Consider the following 20,031-nt stretch of genomic DNA (forward strand, 5'->3'; position numbering starts at 1 on the left):
TGAATTACGGTGTTACTTACGTGGTTATTCGTATTTGGTTAATCTCAAATTTGAGCTTCGAATATATGTCTAAAGTATGTATGTTTTAATTATATTTTCTTTAAATTGATCTTTTTTTACAATTTCTAACTATTCTTTTTATTATATTATATCTTTGGTTAACAATATTAATAATATAAAGATATATTTTGAATATGGTTGAAAAATAAAAATGGAGGGATAGTGCATCAAATAATAGTAGAATCTAAACCTAACCTAATATATATATACAAAAAAGTTAATTGTACAACATTGGTTGTTAGAAATTTGTATCCCAGTCGGACAAATCAGCCGGTACCGCTTTGTGATTTGGAGGATATTTATCGAAATTCCTTAAATCAAGATGATTTTTCACCTGTAAATGAATCGGATAATAAAACGTTAGTTATTTCAAAAATAATATAATATTCTAGTCATTTTTTATATACCGTTGGTACAATAGGGGAAAGTATTGTTTGATTTTGTAATTCTTGCCAATTAAAGTGATGGAACCACCTGAAATTAATTTAAAATATTTAGTCATCAGAATTTAAATTATATATTAATAAATATTCTATGAATTTTGTTTATATTAATAGTACATAAATTCGATAAATTAATAATAAATACTTGTGATTATGAATATCGGCAACACCGTATCGTAAACAGCCGAGTCTTTTATATGGATCATCTTGTAATAGAGATTTGATGAAACTCTTTGCCGCGCTTTTAATAATGGATGGTACAACTACGTCTTTAAAACCACGAAGAATATTTTTATACACTTCGATATCATTTACATCTTGAAAAGGTGTTCGATTTGTTAACATTTCGTACGTAAGAATCCCAAGAGCCCAATAGTCGACAGCTCTTCATTTATATAAAAAAAAAAAAAAAAATACAATCAATTATTCAAATCAGTATGACATTTAAAAAATATCTAATTTTGGACATGAAAATGCGTACTGATCATAAAGTTTACTCTGAATGATTTCTGGAGCCAAATATTCTGGTGTACCCATAAAAGTCTTTGTCTTGTAAGGACCAATCTTTTTACTGGATCCAAAATCAGTCTGTAAAAGAAATTGAATTAATGAATAAGTTTATTATCAATTACTGTTTATTTGAAATAGAAAAAAACTTGCAAGTTTCGCGTAGCCTCGACTGTCGATCACGATGTTCTCAGGTTTTAGATCTCTGTAGATGATGCCCAGTGAATGGAGATGTCGAATACCTTCTATGACACAAGCGATGATGAATCGAGTTGTTGAATTATTGAATTGACCATGTCTATATAAGGCTGTTCTTAAATCTCCTCCTAAACACGCTTCCAATAGGAAATATAGGTATCGTTTGTCTTTAAAGGTTTTGTATAATCTAGAAGGAATGTAGAATCGTGTTTCGTTTTAATAAGTTTCCAATAAGTTTTTTATAAGTATGGAATAAATAATTTTAGATTAAAGAAGAAGAAAATTTGACCTCATGACTCCTTAATTTATAAATGTATAAATACAATGAAATTTGAAAGGGTTTGTCTTCGAATCAGGATTTATAATCTTTAAATTATAAATTATATGTATATCAAATATAAAATATAAATTATGTATTGAATTATGTATTTTGATTATATATTATATCTTTTATAAAAACAAAAATACTTAAAAAAGTCAAATTCTTGCTAAAACTTTCAATTATTAATTCTTCCTTAAATTAAAATTGCTTATTCTGTTTACTGGAGGAAGATTTATTTTAGAGAAGAGTTAATTTACTTGCAGGTAAACAGTGAATTACACAGTTTCAAATTATTTTTCTCATTGTAAATCATTTTCTGAAAGCCACCTTGCGTGATCATATGCTTCTCCACCTTTTTTCTGGCAAAACTAATATTAGGCATCGATTTCACAACAACCAGTTCCACTCTGCCGTAGCCCCCAGTTCCGAGTATTCCTTCAGATTCAATATCAGACAGAGTTATCTTTTTAAATTCATCGTCCCATTCATCCGTTTCGATCACACTCTGATATGCTGACCAATTTTTATTTTTGATCGAATCCAATTCACCGAGATAATCTAGAAACTCTCTACAACATCAAAGAAACTCTCTGTTTCAAAGTTTGCAAATTCTATAATAGATTTGCATAAATGACCTTATTATAAATTTTCCATCAAGATTTCGAAATTTACTTTTTCTCAATAGTGTAACATTCCAGTCCAGGAGCCATTGCGATGGCATTCGCTTGCCGACGAAATTCCTCGGAGTACAGTGCTTTTTCACCGAAGTAGTCACCCTTTTCAAGGATCATTAGTTCCTCTTCCATGCCACTTGAGTTATTCTTCGTGATCCTCACGCTTCCACTGTTTATAATGTAGAACTTATCCCCCCTTTCTCCTTCCCGAACCACGTACGTGTTTGCCGGATAAAATTCCTGGAGTACATAATATACACTACAATTTCGAGATAACGTTATTAGAAGCGTTTTTATACGCACCACCATTATAAGATCGCATATTTTCAGAAGAATTTCCTCCGGTAGGTCTCTGAAGATATCAATCTGACGGAGAATTTTTAAATTCTGCTCCAAGGATTCTTCGTTGCTTTTCAACATTATCGCTTGAAACGCGTATCTCTCTAACACCCATAATTTTCCATTTGTACTCGCTAAAGAGTACACAAACGAGTTTTTCGTATTTTTAATACGAAATCATACGAAATATTTTAACTTTTAAGTTTGAGTTATTGGGAATTATAATGCTTTTGGGATAGATTAATTAATTTTAAAATCGTCAATTTAATTTAACCCTGCTACGGCCCTCAGATTTTTATACTTCAGTCTTACATTCAGTTTGCAAGCAAAAAGGATTTATAATGTTTTAAGATGTTTAACATCAAAATTAATTGAAAGAATTTCTTTATATTTTTTAAAAATTTGAGATACCTTTTTAATTTTAGAGAAATCGAATTGAAATTGAACAGAGAAACGTAGAGTTAATTTGAATTGCTGATCTTTGAATATTCTTAGAATATTATAGAATATTCTAAATTTTCCAAACGATACCATTTGAGTGTCAAAGTTTATTAAGTAATTCTTTTATGGAAAAGATTTCAACGTCTATTGTAGTGGTATTTTAGGGATATTGGTGGTATTTTTTTTAGTGGTATTTAGAAATTTCAAGGTCTATTCTAGTAGGCTATTTTACCATGGATTGAACTCTGTCTCTTGGTATTATACAACAAGGCCAATTCTCCAAAAGCGACGCCAGGGCCAAAGCTTCCGTAATACGTGTTACCTACGTAAATTTCGAAGGTTCCCTCTTCCGAAACGTACAAATGGGATCCTATCGCAATGGACAATTTGTATTTCGTTGTTGATTAATATGTCGTTCATTTCGAAAGATAATCACTCACCAGTTTCACCTTCGCGAATGACCCGTGTGTTGACTTTTACTTCTTCTGGGTACATTATCGAAATAAATTTCTCTATTCGCGACTCATCGAGATCTTCGAGGAACTTGTTGCTTAAAATCGCGTTCTTTATCAGTTTTTTCGTCCTACAAGTGACACGAAACGTGAATTTATTGCAGTTAGCAGGGATCGAGTCCATTATGTATTTACGAATCTATATGTGTAATATTTGATTTTAATTGTAATAATCAGGGAAAATTCTAACAATAAAGATAAATTGTAAGAATGATAAATAAAAGTTACAGGACGACATGTTTTGTTTAGTCAAAAATCTCTGACTTTTATGAGATACATCCCTATTCAGTATTCAAGTCTACTTAAAAATATAATTACTTATGAAACGTTCGAAGTTATCCTGCTTAGATTCAAGTATCATTGAAAATACGAATGTTTCAATGATTGAATTCAATGATTAAAGATTCGAACCTACTCGTGAGGTACTCGATCCCATGTATTCGATAATAGTTAGAAATTACTGGCGAAAGAATAGTTTAAAATTGCTAATTCACTTTTCATCTTTCTTGAAAACGGGGATCGGTGTACTGGTGGACACGTTTATTTCGCCGATGACACCGTGTTTCCTTTGCTGGGACAACTGTCGATAATAAGCGTCAAAGTTTCGTTGATTGAACTCTTGTTCATTGAAATTCTGTCGGGTACTTCTTTTCAAGCACAGAAAATGCATCTTCCTGTTTCTCTTTCACACTCGAGTGGTAAAATTTTGCTTCAACGTAACTTTCAATTGTAGTTCACTTGATGCGATTGTATAAGATAGAAACTTTATTATGTCGTTTAGAGTGTGTTTTCTGGGATGGATGGCAATTTACGAATCAAAGTTCAAATAATCACAGATCGATTGTTCGTACTTGAGCGTTTAACGCACAAATGGTTGAAAATCAACTAGTATTTAGATAATTCATTAAGTTGGTTAAAATTGATCTTATCTTGCGTGAATGCCACGATAATCTGTCAGTATAACCATTTGTTCGATAAATGCAGTGATATCGAAAGTATCTATCTAATGAATAGATTTTTTCCGAGTGTTCATTATCAGCATTTTTTCTTGGCAAAGTCACTTCATGACACGACAATGCTTATGTTAATGCAATACAATATGTCATTTTTATTAATTCCAGATATCATTTGTAATTATATAATGTGTCATCGCCATTAAGACAATCGTGAAAACTCGGAAAAAAGTAATTTTATTGAGGAAGATCATAAACTACAATATATAAATAAACTATATCCTGTATCGCACTCTGTACATGTACGTAATCTAGTAAAATTTCATCAGAAATGATTAACACGACATTTTAACAATTCATGTATAAATTTATTGTTAATTGGTAACGTTAAAGTTATTATGATTACAATTATTGTCGATCGCAGAGTATCATTTTATTACTTACTAATTCTTGATAAGTTGTTAATTAATTAGAGTTTAATCAGAAGATACAAAATTAGTTAGTTTGGATATATCAGTGTTTCGAATATAACAGGTATAAAGAAATTATTGGTCTGCAGTGTACAAGTCGATTAGAGATAATGATAATTATTTCGCTATCAATACACTTTTATTCGATGTTCCTTCATTAACAACATTTGTTCTTTGTCCTTGTTCCCTTTTTCTATAATTTCACGATTCTTATCATTCGATTGATGGACAAATTATGTACGCGTGGACAAGTTGACTGTCGCGTGGTTTTTCTTTTCTCTTTAGAAGCTCGCGTCCCATCCAGAGAACTCGTCTGGTGGAACATTACGGTCTGGCGGGTATCTCTCGAAATTCCTCGTGTCGATCTGACTTCGTACCTGGGATTTTATTGAAACAGAACAAACTAGTAAGTTTGCTTAGCGATTGAGATAATTTTTAGATAATAGGAAATTTAAAAGGGATTTTACGTACTGTTGGAACGATCGGCGCTGGCAAAGTTAATCTTTGCAAGGCATGCCAATTAAATCCGTTGAACCATCTATGAGAAAGAATATTATTTTGTTAGAAAGAATTGAAAAAAGACAATTTAAATAATTTTTTGAAATTCTGAACAAATTCTTTGATAGGCATTATTCCAAGTTATTTAATAAACTTACTTGTGGTCTCGAATGTCCTGGATGCCATTTCTTTGATACCCAAGACGTTCAGAGGGACTTAGGCGAAGAAGTTTCTTGATGAGACTACTGGCGTTTCTGCTAGTGGAATTAGGTATTCCAACTACCTCAATACCCTTTAAAATCTTGTTATAAATTGACATGTGGTCGGAACCTCGAAATGGTGGTTTACCAATGAGCAGCTCATGAGTTAAAATCCCGAGTGCCCAGTAATCTACCGCTCTTTAAATAAATTAATCTTAGGTTCATCATGTTTCTCAACTCAATTCAGTATATTTTTTTTCTTTTGCTAAACATTTTATAATTATCTTCTAGAATGTTTTACATTTATTTATTATTTTTATAAAATATTACTATTTAATATTTCATATTTATTATTCTGTTACTTATTTATCTTCTATTCTTTCGTTTACTATTCACAATTTTTTATAAATCGTTACTATTTAATTTTTTTTACATTTATCATATTAAATTATTTACCTATCGTGCCCCTTGTTTAAAATAATTTCTGGCGCCACATACTCAGGTGTACCAGCGAAGGTCCACGTCTTGGATGGTCCAATCTTTTTACTGAAACCGAAGTCAACCTAGAAAAAGTTTACAGGGTTACGTTTCATTTGCTCTTCTGTGAAACAGAATCAAGTTACTGAGTATCAACTTTCTTCAAGTTGTTTCTGCTGATTGAACTTACTAGTTTCAAGTATCCACGTGTATCGAGCATAAGATTCTCTGGTTTTAAATCACGATAAACAATGTTCATCGAGTGAAGGTGATCGAGTGCTTCCACCACGCATCCTACCATGAATTGTGCAGTTGAGTCATCGAAGTATCTTCTCCTTTGAAGGGTTGTCCATACGTCTCCGCCTAGGCACACTTCCATCAGGAAGTACACATATTTGCTATCTTTGTACGTCTGATAGAGTCTAAATAAAAAAGAAGTATATAAATTTATATTTTTATTTTAGCAAAGATCTGTATTTCGTCCACTAAATACTATAAATTAGATAAATTAATATTTTAATATTTTAAATATCATGGTGTTATATTAGGATGTTACAGAATTACAATTTATAAATTACATTAAAAGAAATTAATATGGATTAAGTATAAATGAAATGTGAACAATATAAAATAAACATTACAAAACTATACCTTTAGATCTATAATATAGACATCTATTTTATTAACATAGATTCTTTTTAATACTAACTTGCATATAAACGGAGAATCACAGGCTTGCATAATGTGTTTTTCATTCAACACGTGTTCCTGCTGTTGTTGTTCGACCATTACCTTCTTCTTCAGCTTCTTCAGAGCAAAACTCTTTTCAGAGTCTGACTTTAGAACGACCAATTCCACTCTGCCAAATCCACCAACTCCTAAGGTACCTTTGGTCTCTAAATCGGCCAAAGTGACGTTTGAGTACTCATTAGTCCATTTCTTTAATGTCAGGGATTGTTTCTGTTTTTCGTACTCCTGCAGCCAGTCTTTATTGCGAATTTCGTCGAGACCACCTAAATAATTCAGGAAGGATCTGAAATTTCATTTTGATCACTTTATTAATCACTTATAATATATTGTTACTTTTATGGCACGAAATTTTCGTTTAAAAGAAAAACCGAATTCTAATTTTATTTTAATACTTAATTCAAGATTAAGAAAAATGTAAATATTTCAATACTTTATATCCGACACGATGTAACAAATTATAATAAGACATAAGAAGATTGAAGAAAAGAAAATCGCAAGGCAAATTAATTCAATTTTATTAATTAAATAAATTTAATTTCTTATCATTATTGATAACTTACTGTCGATCCAATGTTAAACACTCGACACCAGGTGCCAGTGCAATGGCATTAGCATGTCGTCGATTTTCACCGATATCATCGTAAAGAGCTTTTTCTCCGAAGTATTGACCCTTCCCAAGGACCACTAGTTCTTCTTCGCCACCATCTGGAGTGTCTTTCGTTATCCTAACATTTCCACCGCTGATTATGTAAAATTTATCGCCTTTCTCTCCTTGTTTAACTATTTTCGCTCCAGCTGGATAAAATTCCTATTGAAAAAAGGATGAGTTACTGCAGTCGATTGGTTATTAGTAGACTCTGAATATTTATGAAATTTCATATTTTTATCAACGCAAGTGGAATTTAAATAGATATTTGTTTCATCTGCTAAATGCTATAGTGAAAAGTAAACTAAATAGAGAGACTTGTTTCATTTACTTAATATTATTTATATCGATTGCTTATATTTTAGATATATTTTAGGTACGTTTTTGCAATATTTTAGATACTTTTGTATATTAAAAATATAAGATGGAATCTAAACAGAGATTTGTTTAAATGTTATTGTCATCGTTTTACTTTGAATGTTTTAGATATTTTTGCATATGGTGTATATTTTGTAAATTTTTACACTTTAAAATTTCCTGTAATACATAAACATTCGCAGTTTACATCATGTACTTACCACGCGGATAAGATCAGAGATTTTAGCAAGCACATGATCCTTCGGCTCCGGTAATTTTTGTAGGACAGAAACTCGTTGAAGGAATCGAACGTTCCCTTCCAGCCTCTCCTGAGCTGTTTTCATCATCACAGTGAGAAACACGGATCGGTCGAGCACCCATACTTTTCCACCCTTTTTCACTAAAAGTTAAGCACAGCTTCTTTCAATAGAAAGTATAGTCATTAATCATTCTACAATTATAATTTGTAGTAATTTACCGCTGATAGATCGAAGTCTTTTGGTATTGTACAATAAAGCAATCTCGCCGAAGGCGACACCAGGACCAAAGCTTCTTTGAAACTTGTTACCCTGATAAATATCGAATTCTCCCTCTGCTGATACGTATAGATGTGATCCTAAATTAAATATTTAATTTTTGACGAAGATTTTCACCGCACTTTTACTTTTGTAATATAATATTTTATAAAAATGAGATATTCCGTCTTATTTAGGCAAAACAGACGAAAAGATTTCACGCGTTAATGTAGAAAAACGAAGATCATAACTTTACCTATGTCTCCCTCTCGAATCACCAAAGTATTAGGTGGTATTTGTTTCGAGTACATAGCAGAAACCAGCGCTTCCACCTGATTTTCTTCGAGATTACCAAGGAATTCGTTTTCCAAAATAGCCCTTGTAATCTGTCGTCTACTCCTACGGGAGACAAAAAAAAATATATATATTTTTAATACTTTTGTTAGAAGGAATACTCCTGTACAAGACAAATGTATATTTATGTTATTATTATATTTAATTATTATTTGCAATCTCTTTGAACGATTTCTCCAATCATTCTTTTCTTTCTCCTTTTCAGAAATTTACTTTTGGTCTTTCTCGTAAATCGGAGTTGGTGCAGAGGGTGGTGTTGGAGTTCTACCGATAACACCGCCTCTGGGATTTGCGGGCTGGTCAGAACCGTCCGAACTTCTGGCAGCCTCTTCTTCGTTCTCATGGTGCGTTGGAAGATGATTGTCATTTTGTCGAGGTGGTAATGGTGCCTTGCTTTTCCCGCTGGAGTGTACAGGTGGGCCGATACCATTAGATATCACCGCAGCACCAGGTAAGGATCGTATCTGCATGAGAGTTAAAATATTCATTCTCTCCGATTTATTCATTTGATTGTTAATTCTTCCTATCATATTTTCATTATAATGAATTTTTGTTATACATAACAAATGTTTTGACAAAATATTAAATATTGGTATATTTACTCAAAAATTTTTGAACTTTTCCATATAGTTTTTTCATATCATTGATTTTTATGAGATTTGGATCTGTTAATTGGTATCTACTAATTTAAATTACTACGTATTGGATTCAATTAATAAAGATTGGTTTGATAATATTAATATTGATAATTGATAAAAAATTTAAGATACGCAAAAGTTTCTACATGGTTTTTATATCACTGATTATGAAATTTATTCTTTCAATTATTGTAATAATTGGCTAATGTTATTATATATATTATTCTGTCCAATTAATATTTTTTTCTATAAAAAAAATTTGTTGAAAATAGATAATTATTTTACGAATTATTACATCTTTTTACGTAGTTCCTACAAATATCTTAGAAACCATATGGAAAAATTCAACAACTTTTGTATAAACGTAATCTTCGATAGTTTGTCAAAATATTCACAACCAAATATTTATTGGATAAAGAATTCAACGCAAGTAGTTACGTATTTAAAAATCTCTGCACCATTTGAAAAATATTTTTGTCTCATTGACTCCTTCGGGAATGTTACTCGTCATCGTTTTAATTACCATCTCGTTACTCGTCATCTTAATTAGCGTCAGTAAACTCGCGAAACGACGTATCCTGTTTAATTAGAATAATACTTTCAAATACTCACCACACCATGACTCAGATCTGGTTCACCAGCTTGCTTGTAGCTCGTTACCACCGGGCTTTTCGCGTTTCCATTCTACGAATAGATGCAAAGAATCAACAAAACATTTATAATATATAACGACATAAAACGACAGTATTCATCGTTGAAAATGTTTGCTTACTATGCTCGCGTTGTTCACATTGTTCGACTCGTTGTTCCCTGACAAAGAGGCAAGATTGATGCTGCCTCTCTGTCCCAGGATACTTGGTCTCGGGAAGCACGAGAACCTCATCATACGTTCTTCGTCCAAACCATGACGAAAGCACACTCTCTTGACTCCTGAAAACCAAATATATTTACCTTCTAAATATTTCGCGGCGAAGTGATTCCCGCGAGCAAATATTTTCTTGAAGATTGACTCGTTGATCGAGAGAGTTGTTTTATCTGGTTCCAATTCCTCCGGTGACGTTAATTAAGATAATGTCATTTATCGTTTCCGTGAACGCTGTTTAAAAGCAACTTGCTTTATTATATTGTGTTCTCGATTAGAAAAATCGTCGTATCGTGAATATTTTTTAACGAGTGATGGAACAGCGTTTCCACGTTTTAATTTATTGAAGGCCAGTGTGCACAGTCGTCTCAAGTATGTAACAACTATTAAATATGGTTGCGCTGAATCTTAAGATTTATTAACACGATAGATAATTGATTATTTAAATATTTATTAATATTTTAAATACTTCTTACACTTGCATTAAATATTTCGCAGTTTCTACATATTTTTATATTTCAAACCCGACTGACAGTTGGACACTCATTAAAATATTAATAAAATTTTGAAATATATATAATATTATAATATAGATATATTCCTAAAAAAAATTCCTGTGAATGTTCAAACATTTTCGCGAGTATGTGAATTCAACAGAATTCAATAACATAAGCTAGCTAGAAAAAAATCACAAGGTCCCCAATGAGTTAAGTGACAAGCTTACCAAATATAATAACAGCGTTCAAGTTGAAAATTCACCACTGATAGTCGCGATTTATATACATATATTTTTTCTATTATTAAGGATTTTTCCTTTGAGGATTTTTCCTAGTTGAGATCGACTGTCGAGATCGTCGACTCGCGTAAAAGCCACTGTCACACAAAAAGTTCTTACGCGAGACGATCGCGAGCACGTGGCTCGCTTCACGTACTTATGCTAATGATCTTTGATGCACGATACATATTCTACACTGACGTCATGATATATTAACACGTTCTGATGATGTGGATATTCTCGTTCGACGGATGTTTTTCGTTGCTGGAAAAAATTTTTGCATTGACACCGATTTGACTTATTGCTGTCTCGAAACACGATGTTTTATCGTATTCAATCTTCGAGTTTCTAGTACAAAAGTTATTCAACTTTTTCGTAAATTCTGTTGTGTAATTCAGTTTGATTAATTAGTTCATTGTACGAGTAATCGTTGACTCGGAGAGATATTAATTGGAGCTTAATAAAATTTGGATCGTTATGTTATCTATGTTATAACGATGTCACGATGCTCATCTTCGTAAATTAGAGCTTGGTCAGCGAAAAGTATGTACATCTCTGAAAAATTGTACGAGCTCGTTTACAACTTTAAATAAAACAAATATTCTCCAATTTTTGAAGAATGGGTAGTAAATTAATAGAAATATTCATTTGTTAATCATCTGATTATTGTAATTGAAGAATCCTTGCTGAGACTACAAGTTTGAAAATTTGAAAAATTTTGTTGCTTCGTCGAAAAATATTTTTCGTGTTAATAGGAGTACTTTGGTATACGATGTAAGTGGAATTTTCTTTTATTATCACCAAGAGTATAAAAAATATAGAAACTATAGAAAACACTGTAAATTACGAAATGTGAAATCCAGAATGATATATTTAAATACCTTTATAACGCATCTTATTTGAAAATAAAAACAGTATATATCAAAGACGTAGATCTAATGCATAAGAAATAGAAATTTTTAATTCACTCATTCAGGTTGTTCTCTCAGTGACATTTAGCAATAGAAAAGATCAAGATCTGCAAATAATTAGAAGTTAGATAAGAAGAAGACAAGAAGTTTTTCCTTCTTTCCCAAAAAATTTAGTTTTCAACACTATTTAGTTTTACACTATGGTTTCTACAATTGCTTCTCAGCTATATAATTAATTGATTGTCGAATTGCCAGAAAATTAATGAAGTAAAATGAAGTAGAATGATGATTGTTATCGAAACGATAACGTAGTCCCGTTGCAGAGAGTAGTCGGTTTGTAGTATATTAAGAGAACGATAAGGGTATTTGATTAGTCATACCAGGATCTGGCCGAATGTTATTTACGCCGTGTTTGCCGAGCACGTGCTTGTACATCCCTGTTGGTTGTCATACTTTCAATAATCTCGGTCGTTTAAAGAAGGAGAAAAACATAAAGAAATATTTGATTCGTCATTCTTATATAAGATTATATAAATGGACATGTGAACTTTCCTGGCTTACTGATTCAAATCAGATCTTATTACTTATTCATTTTTATCCAAGACACATTGACAAGACATCTCTGTTTAGTCCTTCAGTTTTTTAAAACTAATTACGATCTATTGGTACGAAATGGTATGCATTTCTTCAAAAACTTGGAATTTGCAAGAATGCAATGCATATAATAGGCAAATATATAAATTTAAAAATGCTCTTTAAAAACTTGAAGATGCTAGCCAATTTGTATGCTTTTTTTGTCTTTTCTTAATTTGTATTTGATTATTATTAATTAGAGACGAGTGGAATAATTAATTATTCATATTGAGTAATTATGTAAATGTTCCTAATTTTATTTTCTGCTCTTCGTTTCTTCGAATCTAATATTAATTTAGAATATAAAATATATTATTGGGCCTTAGTTCGTATAACATAAAAAGATCTAAAGTATAGTAATTTTTATAATATTCACTACGTAAAATGGTTTTCCACAGAGCCTTTTTGCCTTTTATCTATCAATCTTCAAAACGACAAAAAAGTTAATTAAACACAATATGAATCTCATGATCTATCAGTGATATTTATTTTGAAAAAACTTATCAATTCATAAAAGTTCTTACATTATACAATTCAAGTCAAAACTATCAAGTCAGGAAACTTAATTTATTTGTCTTAAAATTTATTTTCAAACTTAGTAGCTTTTTGCACAACTTGGCTCAATTTATAATAGAGATTACTGATTTATAAGATTAAATTACAAATTCCGCAATTAGGTAATTAAATCTTCAATTGCCATGGGTTATCCCAACGAGTTAATCACACTCTCCAAATTGAATTGTGAATTCCTGAATAAAAATTCGCAGTCAAATGATAAATGATCAGTAATATTTTTACAATTTGGTTGTACACTGATCAACAGAAGTCACGTGTTTAACTACAGGAAAGACGTCAATCTTCGTGACAGCCTCAATTGCTAGTGAATTTCGCTTCGCATCGACTTCCTCGTCATAAATCAAAACGAGATTAAGCCGTCCAGTTAGCGACTCGCCTCGCAGAGATCGGCATAAGAAGCGGGGAAACAAAGCGAAGCGAAAGAGATTATCATCGAAAGTTGGTTGGGCTCGAGCTCACGCGAGTGTTCCTCGCATCACGAAACGACTGTCAGGCCAGTGAAAAACTAGAAAAATCGTTGTTTTCCGCCGTAGATTCTATCGACAGTTGAAAAACATAATCGTGCCAATGACTAAATATTTCGTGTAAATTATTCTTCATTGTGGTCAATATTGAGACATACGAAAACACATTGCGCAACTAATGTTGATTTAAACAATTTTCGGAAGTCGTGAATATTTATCATTTGTCTGTAACAAGGAATATTCATTGAAGAGCATAATTGAATCAATAACGATGAAAAATTGTCGACATTTTATTCTTGTCATAACTTTAAAAGAAATTATGTAACGATCCGCTTGATTTCGTTTTAAAAGCTTTTATTTTTACAGTCCTAGACCATTTTTTTAACAATGTTTTTACATCATGTGGAACGCAGACGATAGGAAAGTAGGAATAATTTTATTCTCGAAAATTCTGAGAATTCAAACGTCTTTGAAAACATATACATTGAAAAACTATATCCGTCGCAATCTTGAAGATTGAAGTCTTCTCTCTAAAATTTGAAATTTAAAATTTTTGATTCAGGTCGCTTATTGATGCCTTAATATTGAAAGTTCAATAAAATAGTAAAAAATAGTAAAAGAAATATCGTGCGGCAGGTTTCAAAGGATCGTTGCGTAGAGAAAAATTTCAATTTTCGAGACGATGGTGAATCTAGTCACGAAAAATGATCTCTCAGTGTTTTCAGAGACGTTCGAATTTTACAAAACCTGCAGTTAGTGCCTCAGTTATGCTCTTCGCTGTAATTGCGTCACATTCGTTTCGCCAGGCGTTTCCTGGCTCGTTAGAGGTTGCGTTATTAACTATCGAAGAAGCGGTCGAAGTTGTTTGTCGTATTTTTCTTTTGCTCTTTTTCCTCTCCGCCATTCTTTCCCTTTTTCTGTCTCCTTGTGTCTATTCTCTCTCCTCTTCTTTTTGTTTTTTGTACGTAATTACGAGGACGTTTCACTGCAAACACGTGCACGCAAGCGTTTCGCAATGTTTCCTTGCACAATGCACGAACGAATGTCACTCGTTAAACGCGTGGAATGAGGAGCACGATGATCGAGATCTAACCAGTTGACGAGGAAAATGTCGGAGATATTTCTTATTCTTCTGCGTTATTATTCTGTCACGATCATGGAAGATTAACGTCTTTTATGTCTGAACATCTGAGGACGTTTGTTGGAATTGTAAATGATCCGCAGCTTTTTCTAAGTTCTTGTTTATTAAAAGTCAGACGATAATAACATGTTACGCGTAGAACGCGGAATTTTTACGTAAATTTACACTCTTGAGAATATAATTGATTCTTAACACATAGGCCATTGAGGATCAATGTAACAATTCAAGACTCAATTATTTAATTTTGGAATTTATAATTTAATTTAGTTTAGCTTTATTACTAATCTCTGTATCACGAAGAATATCGATCATTCCAAATTTCAGCAATTTAATATAAATTACTTGTTACGATCGATGATATCATTTAAAGGTTAACAAAACAGAAGCCTGGTAGAGAAAATCATTTTACATACATCTACAAATTTTTTGATAAAATCAAAAAAAATCACTGGGTCAGTGAATTATTAATAAAACTTAAACGGGATAGAGATTTATTGTCTATCAAACATGAAGTAAATCTGCGAATTTTTTGAAACTATAATTAAAAAAATAGGAGCCCGAGGAAATTCCTTTACATTTATACTACATTTTAGATACTCTTTTATATATATATATATTTCCATATTTTATTCTGTGCGATTTTAAACTGGAAAAAATTTCCTACAAATACATAAAAATCTGCAGTCTAGTCATGTGTGTAACGTAACGTAATGTTATAATGGATAATCATTGACTGTTCACATTAGTGAATGATAGAATAGCTGATGCTAATATTGGTAGAAATGAGTAAATAACAGTGGAACAAAATGTGCTAATAATACCGGCTGGATTTCGTGACACTGGAAACGTACAGAACAATATTTTTAAGTACATTACTATTTTAGTCTTTATCGGTATCAATACATGTCTGTTTTTCATTTTTTTTTCATTTCAAACTAATTACATTCTCGTTATTATGTCAGACGATTTTTCCACTACCACTAGTAGATAATTGCAACAGAATACTTGCAAATTATCTACATTTCATTTGACAAGCAAATAATTAAATAATTTATAGAAAAATCATTTGCTCAAATATGTTCAAATAAATTAACTGAAGCAAAATTACTTCAAAATAATATCGAGTTAAAATTAGATGATATATTATTCATTTTTCATGAATCATTTTTCAAGCATTTTATTCGAATAATAAGCCTGATTCGTAATTAGTTTCACTGGTACTTTAATACTTCTATGTTTCGTTCATCGGTCACGAACAAATCTACGTGCCTATCTCATAATTGAAGAGGTTCGCATTAACAAAACACCGTTGAAACCGAGCACCGTTTTAATTACGTTCCGCGTTTAATCAACCACAGCGACAAGCGCAATTAACTCGAGCATAATCATGTATCGCGCACGTAATCGTGAATATATAATATATTCTCTTTTTTTTTCTAAAACGTCATCCGTGATTTGGTCTCTTGCTCTTCGTTAAATATTCCTTTTGACATTTTCATCTTTATCGTCATTATCGTATTCGAGTTTCATTTAATCTGTTAACGTTGCGATAACATGACACTTCATTTGCAATTTTTTTTTTACATTAATTTATGTTATTAAATTCTACGAAAAGAAATTCATAGGATTCACTTAATAATGTTTTATCGTTGTGTCTTCCAGTTAGATTCTCTAACTGTGATGAAATTTAAAGAAACAATTGAAGTATTTTTTATTAAGTTATGATAAATTATTAATAAGTCCTTATATATTATTATATTATATTATTATATTATAATCCTTACATAGAGAATAATTATGATAAATTATTAATAAATCCTTAATAGGTTAATGGTGGTTATTTACTCCAATTTCAGATGCAGCACAATTGAAAATGTTACAAATAAATCATTTAGTATTTTCGCGAAATCTTCGAAAGTATTAATTTATTTCTTAAAGAAAATGTAATAGGGAGCATTTTAGAATTTTCAAAATGTGTGGACATATAGATATTACATATTCCAGCTTCCAAATTATACATGATGTTGCAGAGGGTTAGTCCATTAAGTATTTCTATCGAAGTATTTATAATATTATGATAATATCATGATTATTAATTATTTTATGTTGTAATTATTATAATATTATAAATGATCTATCTCAATATTACAATAAAAAATAATTAATAATTATAATATTATCATAATATTTATAATATCATAATATGATATAATGAACTTTGTAATATCCTGATAATATTATAATATTATGATAATTAATGGTCCAAAATTCTTTAGTTATCCTGTTTGTTCTGTGATGATTTTATTATCATCGAATATGCACGCATCATATACTGGAAACTATATATAGGATGATTCGAAGTTTTTCTCCCATTCGATTAATAAATCTCAAACCGACTGCTCTGATTACTGACCAACTGATTACTCTCCGATCATCACAATTTCTGCCTATTCTAATCCGAAAATGATATTCTATGTGCATAATCGTGCAACGAAATTTTATTACATAACGCGCAGTATTTATTTCCCGCGTCACGACATTATGCCAGGCAGAAATGCGTAAACCTTATCTGTTATCCGATGTTGCTTGCTCATTGCTCATTAAACTGCTTATAATTGGCTCAACAGACATTAATCGAGTCGATTTTATCTTACGAATGTGATGTTGTTCCCTTTGATCGATTAGATTTGTCCACCAATTGTCGAACAGACTACATAATCCTTTGCTCTTACAAAGAATACATTTTCATCGCATCGGGATCTTTGTTCTTGTGAAATGAAACTCGTCGAGTTTCGTGTTTGTAACGTGGAAACTCACCTTTCGGTTCTAGCGTGGAGGACGTGATCGAGGAACGAGGAAACCTGCCGAGGAAACGAATAACCTCGCGAGGTGGCTTCGCTCGGTTGGTTTGCTAGATGTAGATTTCCGACGCGTCGGGCAACGAAATTGATGATTTTTCGAAGGAACGACGAGGTTCACTCGGCAAATTCGCACGTAATACTGACGCCTCAAGTTCGACAAAGACGTAGAAATCTTATCTAGCCGATAACAAAGAGACGCAGTGTCAACAGACAGGTACATACGCGGTCGTGTCTTATCTAACGAGTCCTATTCTCTTTTTGTTAATAAGGTCGGCGTGCCCGTTTCTTTCTTTCGGGCAAAGAGCACAGGACTTTGTAATCGTGTTTGAAATCCTGCGGGGCAGGTCGGTCTTTTGGTTCGTTTTTTTGTTAATATTTCTGGTGTCATTGATCTCACGATAATTATTATCTAACTCTAATTTCAGATTCTATTTCATTTTAATTTCTATTTTGCATGATCATTGAATACGAATGAATACGTACATTATTTAAAAGTAAATCTTTAAATTCTACTAAATTCCACTATGAATCATCACAATTCTAATTATACTGATCAGCGGTTAACATTCGGGCATCGTTATATTGCTCTTGTTAATTGTTTTTTTTAAATATATTCATTAATTGTATCTTCACATTAATGTTACAATTTATGCTTTTAAGAAGATTTTCTTTTAATTCTTAATTACTTTGCCGCGATTTTCTACAACCGTGTGTCTGAAAACAAACCATTTCCTTACATTCCGCCCCCTTATCGTTAAAATGATCTTTTATCGCTCAGCCCTTATCACCTCTCATCCATCGAACGTTCTCTCTTTTCCACATTTTTCGCTTTTTTACGTGTAACGAGCCAACTGTTTCGACAAGATCTCCTCCTCTAATCGTTCGAAGCTTAATAAAATGACGATAGAAAATTGTACAGCAACTTTTAAGGGATTGTTGTAAAGAGGAAACTTCGACGTTGAAGAGCATGGTCGATTTGATCATTAAAAAAATTTTTCAGTGACGTTTGAATTTGTACAATTTTCGAGACAGAAGGTATCCATATTCTCCTATCTGCCGCACGATGTAAGAACATTTTTGAAAAGGACGAACTTAGAGGTGTCGAAGTAGAGATTCCACGATTTGAAATGAGACCAACTGAACTGTTGTGCGATTTTCTTTCACGAAGTTATTACAATTTTTCGTCGAGTGTGCAAATATTTCTTCAATTTCGTTGTTCACGAAAATTTATATTCTCCACGATGAGAAATGACAGAAATGAAACCCGTCTGTAAAGCGTCTGACAGTCAACTTAAAAACTTACGGCAACCCTTCAACGATGAATCATCGGCCAGGTAAAAGCTTTCGTGCTCCATTTCTCCCGCGAGCTCGACGTAACAACAATTACAGATATCCGGTGCCTATCGAGCAAGCGAAACGTGATCGTCAACACGAATTTCACGGACTCACATGAACGAGGAATGCTCCGTCTCTCCGAATCTAATCTCGACAGGAGAGCTCGTTGCACGATTCTACCAACAAACGTATAAACAAACGTAATCGAGCTAAAATACTCACGTATCTTTGAATGTACGCCTGGATTCCTTGATCGGCTTGTTCTCTCGAAAGGATTCACGAAACTACGGGGAACGAGTTGCACGAGCCACTTTCGATGTTCATTGTCCGTTACCAGCCGCGATCGATTATTCAAGGATAATTAGAGAGCACGAGAGACTGTCAGTAGGCGAACGTGCGCTTTCATTTTCCTCGTTCAAACTTCAGTTCGTCAAATGTCGAGAGATCGAGTCTCTGTTATTGAATTCGTGAAATAACAAAACATTCGAACGCGTGAATTTGACTTGGCATCGAAAGAGTGCGAGGATGAGGAGGAGGTGTCAAACGTTCCACTTTTCCAAACTTTGAGAAAAATTATCGAAGTTGAGTGTTAAAACTTTTAGATAGAATAATAAACTTCCAAGATTGAGATATCGAGTGTTCGTCACTGGATCTGAGAAACATTAAAATTCTTAGCAGAGTATTCAAGTTGAAAGCGCGTGTGAAAATAAGACCAAGCAAAGGGGAGTCGGATGAAACATTAAATCCGAAGAGTATCAAAAGTTTTTGGTAGAACGAAAGAAAAGTAAAAAGTATAAAACAAAAGTGTCGAAAGAGTACAAGTAAAAGCGGAAGGATGTGGACTCGATGGACTTTCGCTTGCGAACCCGCGGTGTTATCGACAGGCCGGTCTCAATGCCACTGGTTGGAAAACACGCGCTCGTTTTCCATCGTCGGCAAACAGTGGGGATATTGGCAATTATTATATCTTTACGTGACATACGTATACCAGCCAGCGATTACGTATGCATTCGGCTACACATGGTTGTACGTGGCGCGACAACAGACAACGCTGAGAACGCTCCGTGAAAGTAGATTTCTATTAATTCTGATTAGGAGACGTATCGCGTTGATACGGGC

General features: G+C 32.5%; 2 protein-coding genes across 5 annotated transcripts; both read right to left on the bottom strand.

Moving 5' to 3' along the window:
- Positions 1-203: 203 nt before the first annotated feature.
- Positions 204-4,864, bottom strand: LOC122536437 (cGMP-dependent protein kinase 1-like). The gene is made up of 11 exons (XM_043668809.1): positions 3,991-4,864; positions 3,425-3,567; positions 3,217-3,354; positions 2,508-2,677; positions 2,203-2,444; positions 1,788-2,099; positions 1,164-1,395; positions 985-1,091; positions 649-888; positions 468-534; positions 204-394 (listed from the first exon to the last, which is right to left on the bottom strand). The coding sequence occupies exons 1-11, from the start codon at positions 4,164-4,166 to the stop codon at positions 299-301; spliced, it is 1,923 nt and encodes a 640-aa protein (XP_043524744.1). The 5' UTR covers positions 4,167-4,864; the 3' UTR covers positions 204-298.
- A 152-nt stretch (positions 4,865-5,016) lies between these two features.
- LOC122536436 (cGMP-dependent protein kinase, isozyme 1-like) lies at positions 5,017-19,814 on the bottom strand. Of its 4 annotated transcripts, none has more exons than XM_043668807.1 (14): positions 19,135-19,814; positions 10,127-10,284; positions 9,967-10,038; positions 8,930-9,180; positions 8,619-8,761; positions 8,326-8,463; positions 8,069-8,247; positions 7,405-7,652; positions 6,804-7,127; positions 6,285-6,516; positions 6,074-6,180; positions 5,576-5,815; positions 5,391-5,457; positions 5,017-5,296 (listed from the first exon to the last, which is right to left on the bottom strand). In XM_043668807.1, exons 2-14 carry the CDS (start codon positions 10,238-10,240, stop codon positions 5,201-5,203), a joined length of 2,211 nt encoding a protein of 736 aa, XP_043524742.1. In that variant the 5' UTR covers positions 10,241-10,284; positions 19,135-19,814; the 3' UTR covers positions 5,017-5,200. The 4 variants fall into 4 exon arrangements, with proteins under 4 accessions (XP_043524742.1, XP_043524741.1, XP_043524740.1 ...); XM_043668806.1 differs by lacking the exon at positions 19,135-19,814 and adding an exon at positions 18,881-18,977; XM_043668805.1 differs by lacking the exon at positions 19,135-19,814 and adding an exon at positions 12,283-12,358.
- Between the last annotated feature and the right edge of the window lie 217 nt (positions 19,815-20,031).

The sequence above is a fragment of the Frieseomelitta varia genome, unplaced genomic scaffold (genome assembly GCF_011392965.1).
Source record: "Frieseomelitta varia isolate USP_RPSP 00005682 unplaced genomic scaffold, Fvar_1.2 scaffold_835, whole genome shotgun sequence".
NCBI classification, from domain to species: domain Eukaryota; kingdom Metazoa; phylum Arthropoda; class Insecta; order Hymenoptera; family Apidae; genus Frieseomelitta; species Frieseomelitta varia.